General features: G+C 46.3%; 1 protein-coding gene across 4 annotated transcripts in view; it reads left to right on the forward strand.

The window, feature by feature from the left end:
* The window catches only part of Tlcd4 (TLC domain containing 4), a 48,487-nt gene that overhangs the window by 5,936 nt on the left and 29,558 nt on the right, over positions 1-12,993 (forward strand). Inside the window, exon 1 of one of the 4 annotated variants that reach the window (XM_075981488.1) lies at positions 2,695-2,834. The exons of the other annotated variants lie outside the window; for them this stretch is intronic. Coding sequence (XP_075837603.1) covers positions 2,804-2,834 — 31 coding nt within the window. The 5' untranslated portion in view covers positions 2,695-2,803. Of the gene's footprint in view, positions 1-2,694; positions 2,835-12,993 lie in introns of those variants that run through there. 4 annotated transcript variants of the gene reach the window in all.

Consider the following 12,993-nt stretch of genomic DNA (forward strand, 5'->3'; position numbering starts at 1 on the left):
TGAGCTACCATGTGGGTGCTGGGAATTGAACCCAGGTCCTCTGGAAGAACAGCCAGTGCTCCTAACTGGTGAGTCATCTCTCCAGCCCCCTGTTAATGCTTTTTTAAAGACTCATAAAAATTACAGCTTTGCTCAGATTAAGCGATATCCTTTGTCTTTTTTTTATTTGTTGTGTATGTATGTGTAGGTGTGTGTGTAAGTCAGGAATCCACATCCAGGTATTTCCCAGTCACTCTCAACCTTGTTTGTTTGTTTGTTTAAAACAGGGTCTCACTCTGTAGCCCTGGCTGTCCTAAACTCACTATGTAGATCAGGATAGCCTCAAACTCATGGAGATCCACCTACCTCTGCAGACTGGGATTAAAGGTATGGCCTTTAATCACGGGCCCCCGCCCCCTGGCTCTTTCCACCTTGGTTTTAAAGAATCCTAAGAAACTGGAGGGGGCTGGAGAGATGGCTCAGAGGTTAAGAGCATTGCCTGCTCTTCCAAAGGTCCTGAGTTCAATTCCCAGCAACCACATGGTGGCTCACAACCATCTGTAATGGGATCTGGTGCCCTCTTCTGGCCTGCAGGCAAACACGCAGACAGAATATTGTATACATAATAAATAAATATTAAAAAAATAAAGAAACTGGAGCTCAGTGCTGGCCAGACTAGCTGGCCAGGGAGCCCCTGGATCCTCCTGTCTCTGCAGGTGGGAGCCACCACACAGTGGGAGGCTGGAGATCCTACCTCACTCTGGTCTTCAGGACTGCACAGCAAGCCCTTTACCAGCTGAGCTGACTCTCCAGGTTTACGCTTCATGTTCTTGAAAGCCCGTGTGTTACCAGAAAGATTTCTTACTTGCTTTTTAGAAAAATGAAGTGCTGTAGGGCAAGATAAAGTTTGAGCTGGAAGGCTAGGAGGGAAGGCCGATCCCTGAAGCAAAGGCAACTCCTAGATTCACATCTTAGAAACAAACCTTGAGACACTGTGGATTTGGAGGGCTTGATCATGGCCTCTATGGCCTACAATAGCCAGTGTTTTCCCAACCATTTGTGGTAGATTCTTGTTAGGTGCTTAGGAGTCTGAAGCAAGAGGATTCCAAGTTTGAAGCAACTTGGCAACTTAGTAAGACCTGTGTCTCAAAATAAAAGTGGGTGAGGAGGAAAGCAGCTGTGACACACGCCCATAATCATAGCACGTGGAAAGCCGAGGTAGGAAGTCAGGATTCAAGAGCAGCCTCTGCTGCAGGAGGAGCTGGAGGTCAGTATGTGCTTCTTCGTGAGACCCTGCCATAAATAAATAAATTGATTGACTGAGAAGCACATAGGTGGGTTGGGGTGTAGCTCAGCGGTGTAGGCTTCCCTAGCGTACGTCAGAGCCCTAGGTTCAGTTACAACATTGGAACTGGGAGGAGAAGGGATTTGGGACAACTTGAATACACACAAACACATACACACACACACACACACTATAGCAACATAAATTGAATTTAGGGGGAAAACAAAACATAAAAGCACTGAAGTGTGAGGAAGGCCACCTTGTATTCTTTGAAGTCCTCTTCTCGTCTTGCTGCAAGCTCTGGTTTATAATACTCTAGTAGCCAAAAAGAATTGATCTGTAACTCAGTTCAGGATACTGGGCAGGGAGACCAGAGAACTCTGTCTGTTCTTGGTTCTGAGGATCCAGACTTTCTGGCCGGCTAGTCTAGCTAATCACTGAGCTCCAGTTTGAGTGGGCAGTGCTGTCTTTGAAAACAAGGTGGGGAGTGGTTTAGGAAGACTCTGGATGTGGACCCCTGGCTTCCGTACACACGTTCACACATATGTGATAACCGCCTTCCCCTGTACCTACACAAGATGCATTTCTCCTTCGAGTTTTTAATCAAGGCAACAACACCACACCTGCAGGGGCTCTGTTCAAACCAACCGTTTGTGCCTCATACAGTAAAACCATGTGGCTTGGCTTTCTGAGGCCATTTCAGATCAAGTTCTTCGGTGCTAGCCAGGGCGCTCCGTAAAAGGTCAGTAGGGTGAGGTGTAAGTTCTTGGGCTTAACCCAGAAATAGCTTTAACAGGACCTAAAGGGACACATGACCAAAATAAACAGCACCGTGATAGTCTTCCTGGACAGTTTTTTTTTTTTTTTTCGAGACAGGGTTTCTCTGTGGTTTTGGAGCCTGTCCTGGAACTAGCTCTGTAGACCAGGCTGGTCTCGAACTCACAGAGATCTGCCTGCCTCTGACTCCCGAGTGCTGGGATTAAAGGCGTGCGCCACCACCACCCGGCTCTGGACAGTTTCTTCACAAGGCAGTACAAGTATGTGATTTGAATGCATTAGTCTGACCCTAGTTCATAAAGCTGGGGAAGTGACTCCTCCGAAGTGAGGGGGTCTTAGCTTCTGGAACTGCAGCCACCAAATACTGGTCTCAGTAACAGCTTCCTAGCACAGAACTCTGTAGCCCAGGCAGGGCCCATCTGTGGGCCCTCCTCTTCAGCCTCTCAGGTAGCTGGAATTACAGGCCTGCATCATTCAGCCAAGCTTTCAGGACAGTCCTTCACGTGGCTGTGGCAGCTGTGGGCCACACTAACTTCCTTTTGCTCGATTCCCTGTGTTTCAGGAATTCAACTGTGAGATTTGTAGTTAAACAAAAACAAACAAACAAAGCCACATCGGTGGGGTGTGGTGGCACACGCCTTTACTCTCACAGGCTGATCTCTATAAATTCAAAATCAGCCTTGTCTATGCAGTGAGTTCCAGGACAGCCAGTTCTCAGCAGGAAAGAACAAGACAAGAACTAAAACCACATCACTTTGCTTGATGACCGGTTCCACACTGGAGGCTGAATCAGGTTGGTAACTATCAACTTCGTTGGCTAACAGTGCAGCTAGAGCTGGTATTAGGTGAAGGCAGTCTCAGAGGGAGAGGTGAGGAAATCTGTGCTCAGCACATTGGGCAGTGTTAAGGGGCCCTTAGGTAGTAGAATGAAAGGCTACCTAAGATGGCTATGATCCGATCCTTGGCTGTCTTGTTTCATGTTTTCAGAATTTTATTTTTTCTCAGATAGTCCTGTTTCTAGGACCAGGGGGATGGAGCAGAGGAAAAGAGTAGATACAGGGAGGTGAATGTGAGCCAAGTCCCATGATATGCCTAAATGGAGGTGTTGAAACGAAGCCCATGGTGCGGCATGCTAATTAAAATGGAGTCACCATTTATTTATATGTTTATAAATTGTAGATTCCGTACTCGATAAAAATATAATATTTGTAATATTTGTCACTTTCCCCACTTACCCTCCTCTTTTGTTTCCCTCCTGAAACGGCTTCTTTTCCTCCAAGTAGTCTTCCCCCTCCCTTGTAATGTAATGTCACATACATTAAAACAAAACGAGCAAGCAAAAGCAAACTAGATTCCGCACCGGAGAGAAAGCCCCACCCATTTCCTGCAAATGGCAGTTTTGTTCTTTTTGTGGCTTCCTAGAGCTCCGTCTTCAGTTCTTCATGTGCTCTTGATGGACACCACCTCAGTTGATCCCGTGGGCTGTTGTGACTGTCACCCCGGACAAGCAGGTTATCTCTCCAGCCCGCTGATTTCCTTTGGGCGTGTCCCCAGGAGTGATATGGCTGGATCAGGTGGTAGTTCTATTTTGATTCTTTTAGTGGCCTTGCTGATTGACACCTCCGCCCCCAGCAGTGAGTTCCTTACTCCCACGTCACCCCTACCCTCACTACCTTTTGGTGTTTGTTTGCTTGATGATAGCTTAATGACTGGGCTGATCAGGGACTCTCCTGTGAGTTTTGATTTGCATTTCCTTGGTGACCAACCGGGACTCCTGTGTCTCCTGTGTGTTTACTGACCGTCTGTACTTCTTTTGAGAATTGTCCTATTCACTTGCACATTTATAGATTAGATTTCTTGGTGCTTGATTTTTTTTTTGAGTTCTTTATATTTTCGATTGAATGTCCTGTTAGAATATAGCTAGCAGAGATGTTCTTCCATTCTACAGGCTGTCTCTTTGTGCTATTGTTTTCTTTGCTGAGAAGTCTCCTTATCTAAACTATCAAATTCAGGTCAGTTCGTAAGGTAGACAATTTCAGGGCTTTTAGGCCAAGGAGAAAAAGAAGGACTTGGGTACTGAAGGATTTAGATGCAGACCCAAATCATTCATTCTGTCAGAGAAGTAGGTGTGACATTTCTTGCTAAGGAAAGGATTTCTAGCATAAAGCACTGTTGTATATATGTATATTGGTTTTTAAAGATGAGGTCTCGCTCTGTATCCTTGACTGGCCTGGAACAATTGTGTAGACCAGGCCTGCATGCTGGGATTAAAGACGCGTGATACGGTGCTCAGCCAAGTCCTATTTTATTTTGTTTTGAGAGAGGCTCTCTGTGTAGACAAGGACGACCTTGCATTCCTGATCCTCCTGCCTCCACCTTCCAATCTCTTGGTTTACAGGCACAGGCCACCACACTGGGATCACCATTCTTGGTTGAGAATCTTAAAACAATGTTTTCTTATTTCTTGAGAAATGGGGGCGGGTGGCTAGGCAGTTCTTCTGCGGGGTACAGACTCAGGAAGTGTGTGCATTAATTTCAGGGTCATGGGGCTGGACGATTCCAGAAGGCCTGCTCCTGTGGTTAGTCATTAGTTTTAAGGGTTGGCTGCCAACTGCAATGGTCAGCCTCAGTTTCCTCCTCGGGGCCTCGTGGCCAGCACAGCAGTCGGAGCACGCAGGGCAGATGGTTGCTGTGAGAGCTGCTTCTGCTCTCTGACCTCCGCGTTCTCCCTCCTGCTGCAGCCCCGACGGGTGAAGGTAGAGGCAGGCTCTGTCTTTGGTTGAGAGTGGTGGTGTCACGTTACAAAGTGATCAACGGCCATTAAATGGTTTACCACACACAGCTGTAGTATTGTGTACTCTAATAGGTACAGTTAAGGCATTACCTCGCTTAAACTATACAATCGCCTACAGTGTAGGCATTCTTATGCCTGTTGTATAGAATTTGTAGCTGAAGAGGATGTCTTCTCCTTTCTTTTTAGAGACAGGGTTTCTCTAATATGTAGTTCTGACTGGCCTGGAACTCACAAAGATCCACCTGGGATTAAAGGTGTGTACCACCGTGCCTGGAACTCAGAGATCCACCTGGGATTAAAGGTGTGTACCACCATGCCTGGAACTCAGAGATCCACCTGGGATTAAAGGTGTGCACTGCCACGCCTGGCCTGGCCTGGCCTGGCTACCCTGTTTTTAACCAAGGTCACTAATGAGAACTGGGACTGACCTCCGTGCGTGAAAACTCGCATTCCTGAAAACACACACAAACCCGTGCACACAATGGAATGTGATACACGCGTTTAAAGGAAAAATTGGGGCTGGGATTTGATTCTAGTTCTCCAGCTAAATGGAATAAGTCTTCTCAGTCCATTGAGTGGCTCTTCAGCTTCTCTGACCCCACTGAATACTTTCCTGTGGGGAACAGAATGGAAAAAGAAAGCGGAAGGTAGGAAGCTGAGTCTTGCCTCAGCCATTCTTGCAAGCCAAGGATTTCCCTGTGGCCAGTGGACTGTTGATTTGGAGGTGAGAAGAACCTGACTTCCCGGGAAGTCTGGCAGGTGTCCCAGTTCTGCTCTCCCCCTCCCCAGCTTAAAAATAGAACTGTTGCGGGGGAGGGGGGTAGTGTGCGTTGTCCAGTCTTCCCTTGAGTTCACAGTGTTGGCAGAGTGCCAGAAGATGTTCTCAGCCAAGCAGCTCCTGCTGGGATCTCTCTCCAGGAGGGGATGGGCACTGATTTGAAAATAAGCGTACCAGAAGCTGGGGAGAGAAAGATGAGGAGCCTTCCAGCTGGTGCTCTGCCCCTTGGTCCCTCAGTGTCAGGACCCTGACAGCGCAGACTCCTAAGACTCCCGGTCTAGCACGGAATTGGAAATGTTAATTTTATTAATGACAAACTCTCAAATGGGACCAGCTTCAAAAACCCATCCTTTTGACTTACGCCAGCTACCGCAGCAGTTTGTGGTGCGACTTCCCAACTACTGTGGCCTCCTGGCTCCAGACATTTTGGCTTCTCCTAAATTCAGTGCCTGTAATCGGGAACTCTAGAAGTTTAAAGAACAAAAGCTTCTTTATAAAAAGTTGTACGTGGGGTGAGATGAGAGGAGGCAACATTTATCACGTAAATCACATGTATGGGACCTGTACTCTGTGCCTGTGGGCCCTAGAAACTCAGCTGATTTCCTATGAGCAGGTCGAGCTCAGTGGCAGTTGGGAGTGAGAAGCAGTGGGGTGGAGGGAGAACGGGGAAAGGGTCTTTGTCTGTGGGGGCCTCCGGCAGCCTCATTGCTTGTTAGGTGTTGTTGCAAGAAAACGAAAGTCAGGGGATAAATGCCAACTGCAAAGAATAAAAAGTGGGAGAGAGTGAGGTAAAGAAAGAAAAAGATAAAGGTTGATGTACAATACATGAACTATACTAGATTTCATTTATTTTTAAGATAAAAGCTAAAACATGAATCATGGAAAGGGCAAGGAGGATGGGAAGTTCAAGGCCAATCTGGGCAACTTAGAGAGCCCGGAGCTCAGTGACAGTGCTGGCCTAGCATGCTAAGAAGGCTCTAGTTCAGTCCTGAGTGCTGAAAACAAGCAAAGCAAAACAGAACAAAACAACAAACACCCCATCTACAACAACACAGTCCCCCAAACTGAAGCATATACAAATTCTCAAGGCAGTTGAGGAAGCTATGAATACAGGTGGTTAAAATCCAATTAATAACCCTGTCATGAAAAGAAAACCTCGTCAGAGGGCACAGGGATTCTCAGGGAGAAACTAAGGAGATGGGGAACCCATACTTGCTGTGTCACGCCTCTTTGGCGTGGACTAAGGGGCTCCACGAGAAGAATCTTTATCAGAAACTCCTTTCCTTCGAAAATAAACTACAGCAAGGAAGACCTCAAGATGGGTGTCCTGGCTCATCTCTGAAATTTTAGCACTTGGGAAGCAGAGGCAGGAGGATTTCAAGAAATTCAGACTTTGCCTGGGGTCACTCCTGAGCCGCAGAGTCACTGCTGGTCTCTCCCAGCAAGAGTGAAAAAGAACAGCAGTGGCCACAGGAGCTCTGCACTGAGCAGAGAGCCAGAAAGATCCTAGAGGCCTTAAAAACAGAAGCAGAGAGACAAGATTTTATCAGATGAGGTGAAGTCTTTGGTTTAAGAGATTTTTAGTAGAGATAGGCTGCCCTGCGGTGCAAGGGTGCGGCCACCACTGTTGTGTAGTTTCTCTCCGTGGGTGATCCCTACAGAGCCTCAATTAGGGAATGTATTTGCTTCCTTCCTGTCCTGGCCTCCTGTGCTTGTAATTATTACATAGAATTGTGAGGTAAAGAAAAGCTGGGTTAGAAATGTTTAAATATATATCATATATGTATATCGTGAGTGTGTATACATATATGACATCATATATCTGTGAGATATGTTATGCTTTGTTATCATGAAAACAAACGTTAAGTATTCGTTGCCAGGGTCTGTAGCAGGCAGAATTGAAGTTTGTTTTTAACTTGAATTCTGTTACATGCTGCTGGGGACAGAAAGGTTGGAACATTGTTACCAGACTTAGGGGTCACAGCCCATACTCCAACATTCCAGGTTTAGCTACCCATCCCAGTAAGCCAATTAAAGGAGCCAAATTAATAGTGGGAAGCAGGAGAAGATGTGTTCAGTGTGACCACATTGGGAAGAGGGACAGAGATCCAGTGAGCTCCCCAGTCCATCTCCAGGAGTTCCTGACAGGAGGGTGGGGCTTAACTAGCAAGAGGTGGGCACCGGGAGCAGTCTCCCAAGGCCTGGTCTCTTGCCCTCCATTGTCTCCTCAGAGTCTCCCAAAAGGGTTTTGACTTTCCTTGAGGCAGGTTCTTTTCCTGAATGCCCCCAGGCCATCCTCCATTTCCTGTCAGCAGGAAAGGAGTTACTAAATTTCTTAGGTTCTTTCCTTACACAATCTGATTAGCCAAAGGGGGAAAATCCCTGTCTCTCCCTGTCTCTTTAGAACCTGTTCGTTTATAGGATTGTCCTTCAAACTCACCTGCACACCACGAAATACACACACACACACACACACACACACACACACACACACACACACGGCTATTAGAGGATCTTTATGGGTTGCCTGCTGTTGGTATGCCCTGCAGACTTTAACAGCTATGATCATGATCGTTCATGAGCTTGATGCTCAGAACAGGAAAAGGAGACATTTGATGAACTTGTAATTCTCCTAACTTTTTCATATGCCCACCAGGTCATAATTTAAAAATAACAAAGCAAGGAGTTAAGAGGAACCCTTTAGCTGTGAAGAGCACTGGCTGCTTTATTCCTAGCACCTACATTGTTAGCTCACAACTTTTCTCAACTCTACTTCCAAGGGCTTGGATATCCTCTTCTGATTCCCTTGGGCACCAGGTGTGCACATGGCACACAGACTACTGGCAAAACATCTATTAAACATAAAATAATAACAGTCTAGGGCTGATGGCCTACATCAGTAATCCTAGTTACTTGGGAGACCGAAGCCAGAATATATAGAGTGAGTTTAAAGCCAGCAAGAGCAGCTTAGCGAGACTCTGTCCTTGTTAGGGATGTAGCTCAGTGGTAGAGCAGTTGTTCTGCATATATGAGAATCAATCCCAAATACCCCATAAAAGTTAAAAATTAAAAAAAAAAACCCTGTAGCCACAGTTAGCTGAGATGTTTGTGTGCAGTTGCTCAAATGCTTGCCAGTTTCTCCAGGCATGAAAAGTGTGGTGTACAGCTGTTCTTTGCCCAAACATTGTAAGACCTGTGAGAGATGTTTTGTTTGTGTTTTAACAAATAAAGCTTGCTTGAAGGTCAGAGCCCAGAGCTAAGCCACTAGAGGCCAGGGAGTGGTGGCACACACCTTTAGTCCCAGGACTCTAGGAGGCAGGCAGAGGGGTCTCTGTTAGTTCAAGGCCACCCTGGGCTACACTGTGTTGAATCTGTCTTAAGGAAACGGAGCTCACAAAAGGTGATCCCAGCACTTGGGATCCCACGCCTTTAATCCCAGCACTAGGGAGGTGGAGACAGGAGTGATGTGGCTGGGCAGAGAGAGGAATATAAGGCGGTTAGGAGACAGAGAGCTCAGTGCAGACTGAGGATGCCCCTGCAGTCTGAAGATGGGGTCTGAGGACACAGTCTGAGAAGACAGTCTGAGACAGGATCGTCCCTTTAGTCTGAGCATTGGGAGAGGTAAAAGGTCTCCCTGGTGGCCGCTCTGTTTCTCTGATCCTTCAGCTTTCTTCCCCTAATATTTGACTCTGGGTTTTATTAAGAACAGCTAGAATTCCTGCTCTCATCAATTATGGACATTTTATCAGCATTTACACAGATCCTACAATGAGCCAGGAACCTCTACTCCTCAGCTTTAAGTAGGTTTCTAGTTTGTTGGGCTGGGTAAGTAGCTCATCTTTTCTCATTTGCATGTTCATTTACAAATGACTTACAGTTGATTAAGTCCTACAATGTTAGGCCTTTGAGAATGGTAAATAGCTCTACATTATTAGTCAGACAGTTGATAAGACTTTAAGAACATAGTGCAGATTGTTGTATGTATATGTGAAAGTTTTGAATCATACCGTATGTTGGATGGAAGAAATTAAAGGTAGAAAATATTATAGCAGTATTAATTCATCTTTATTGGCACTCTGCTTTTAGACACATTTAGAAGTGAGATCTTTTCAAAGTCAACATATGTTTACGCTGTACCGGCTGGGCTGCCAATTTAGAAAAATAGATGGTAATTGATTAAGTACTCGCAGAACAAAAGTCACTTATCAAAATGGGAATGTCTTCCAGCATGAACAAGAGGGGCTCATGAGCCCCCAACCCTTGATGAAGAGCTGTTGACAGTTGGTGGCTGCTGGGGAGGGATGAGTTAGTTTTCTTTAGGGGTGTGTGGTTTTTGGAAGGATGTTGGTAGGTTGATCAGGATGTGGACTGCTCAATTGAGCTCTGTGGGTTATTTAAAAAAGGGCATGAAGTTGGGAGAAGGCTGCACACACTTATATATGGGGAGATCTAGGAATGGATGGAGGCAGGAGACGGTGAATATGAGAGAAATATGTATGTGAGCATGAAATTCTCAAAGACTACATAAAAATATATTAAACAATGAGAGGATCAAGACGAGTATGAATGTCTGTGAACATTATTAACAGACTTGAGCGCATGCCATCTGCTCCTGGCCTCCCTTATGTTAGATGTAGTGAGGAAGCATGGCTAGCCTTGCAGCCTTATGGTACACACATTTGTTAGAGTTGCAGCTATAAAGGACTGTGGGTAAAATTCAGAGAAGCGTTCCACGGGGAAGTGAGGGTGGTCATGTTTGCTGATGAGCCACAGAGTTAAACTGGGAGTGTGGGAGCAGAGTTGGGAGTTGGGGAATAGGGTGTACAAAGGCCTGGAGGGAGGAAGGTCATCCGGCTGGAAGAGCTGCAATTGCTGGCGAGTGCCTGATGAGCCTGGGGAAGGCAGAGCCTTCCTTGGAGAGCACTGGGAAATAAGGGTTTTGATGATAGGCTTAGAGGTGATATAACTAGATACTCTCAAGAGATTCCCCTGAGCCCTCCAGCCCTTCATAGTAAGGAGAGCAGGGTGGATGTGTGCCAGAAAAGTGGCGAGGTAGCTAGAGGAAAAAATAGATCTTTTTGAAAGCTATTTAAGGAGTAAAATCCATAGGCCTTCATGGTAGATGGGGTTTGCTAGCAGAGTGAAAGATGCTGGAAGCAGTGGACACTGAGGTGACTCTGAGCTGGTTTGAGATGGCTTCAAGACCCTGTGCAGTAAGGATGAGAAGGAATCACCTAGCGGGGCAAATCAGAGGGCTGTCAATTTAGGGAGTCCATGTTGGCCACCAGCAATGGCTAGTGTCAGTGATGAGGACGGGATGAGGATGTGAGGGTTGAAAGTGAGGTGGGAAATGATGGCACACGAACGGAAGCCTTTCTAGAACTTTGTAAAGGGGTGGGTCTAGCAAGAGAATGCAAGCAGGGAAGTGGAGCGGGAGAGAAAGCTGAGGAAAGGCAAGTTGTACTGGTTATGTCTCACTGCTGTCTAAATACCAGGCACAAGCAGCTTAGGGGAATAGAGTTTATTCAGGCCTATAGTCATCCCGATGGGAAAGGCATGGTGGCAGAAGTGTGAAGAACCTGGTTGCATTGCAGCCCTAGTCAGGAAGCCGGAGAAAGGGAAGATGTGCCCTGTGGTATGGAGAGGAGGGGATTTAAGGTTGCAGGCAAGCAAAGATAATGTGTTAGATTGGCCTGATTAAGGAGACACCCTAGAAGAGGTGCCCCGAGGGCAGGAGCTGCACCCTTTGAAGGCTCCTCCTGGGGCAAATCCAAGCCAGTGCTCAGCTCACTTTCTCCTTTTTATTCAGTAAATGGCATAGTCCACTTTTAAGGTGGTTCTTTCCACATTTAAGGTGGTTCTTCCCACATTTAAGGTGGCTCTTCCCATCTTTATTAACCCTGTCTACAAATTTCCTCAGATGTGCTTAGAGGTTTATCTCCAAGGTGATTATAGATCCTGTCAAGGTGACAATATGAACTCACAAAATCAGGAAGAGTCATTGGATCTGTTGGTATTTGTTTTTACTGGAGATCGGAACATTTGAAAAAGCTAATATAGGGGCCAACCTGACCCCTATAGGCTGATGAAGGTGCCTGCTACCAAGCCTGAGGACCTCCCCAGAATCAGTCTCAGGACCTGCAGGGGAGAAGGAGGGAAATGATTTCTCTGCAAGGTGTCCTCTGACCTCTACTCATGTGTGGCATGTGTGTGCCTACATATATTTACATATGTACACACAAAATGAATTAATTAGAATATAATAAAAAAAAGAAAAGCTAAGATAGCCAGTTGAGGGGCAGGAAATAAAGGATAGCGGGGATCATCAGGCTCCCAAGGAGGCCTGAAGGGGAGGCTCCAAAGTACTCAAAGAGGCGGCTTCAGGCAGGCAGGCAGGCAGGGCAGCTGACGCAAGTGTTCTGTACGGTTGGCAACAGGATACTGAAGATTTCCGTAGCTTGGATTCTGTTTTTTATTTTTCTGTAGGAGGCTGGAGTTATCTGCTGTAAGGGGAGTGGATAGTTAGAGGCTTGGAAATTTCACTGTGAAACGTGAGATTAGCAGGCCAAGCAAGGCATCGTGTTCGTGTGCAGGGCAGTGAAGAGGACTGTTTGGGCCTTGGATCATTTATTTCATGCTCTCTGGTTTCTGCCCTTCTGGTATATGGTTGCTGTATTAATCGCCTTTCTCTGCAGTGATAAAACACCATGACTCAGGCAGCTTCCTACAGTAGAGAAGAGTTTATTTCAGCTCATTGTTCCGGAGGGTACAGTCCACTATGAAGGGGACATAAGGGCAGCAGGCATTGGGCATGGCGGCCGGAGCAGGTGCCAGAGCTCACAGAGAGAGAACTGCAGAACTCTGGTGACACTTCCTCAGCAAGGGCACACCTCCTAAACCTCACTAACAGAGCCACCGGCTGGGGATCCAGTGTTCAGATGCCTGAGCCTGCGGGGTACATTTCTTATTCAGGCCACCACAGTGGCCTTCAACAGTGCTGTCATTCAGGACTCATTGCTGAGTTGATAACTGGGCGTATCCAGAGTTTGGACTTTGCCAGCCGCTGACAACAGAAGAGAGTTGGAGGGTATTAATAAGGTTATTACTGAAAAGATGGGCTCCTAAGTGTGTCCATTGTCCAGCGTACAGCCACTAGAAAATCAGAAGCTAATTTTAAAGCACAAAGGTAGTGGTGTTTTGTGTGTGTGTGGTGATTTTTTTTTTGTTTGTAACTCAGTTATGGGCTTCTCAGTTATGAACTGTGTAGATGACAACATCATAATGTGTCAGAATGTCAAAGGTTTGGACACGCCTACAGCTGATTAAAGACAGAAGTTAATAAAGGTAAGAAGGCTGTCGGGGTAAAGGAAAGGTGATACA

The sequence above is a fragment of the Microtus pennsylvanicus genome, chromosome 7, assembly GCF_037038515.1.
Source record: "Microtus pennsylvanicus isolate mMicPen1 chromosome 7, mMicPen1.hap1, whole genome shotgun sequence".
Classification (NCBI taxonomy): Eukaryota; Metazoa; Chordata; class Mammalia; order Rodentia; family Cricetidae; genus Microtus; species Microtus pennsylvanicus.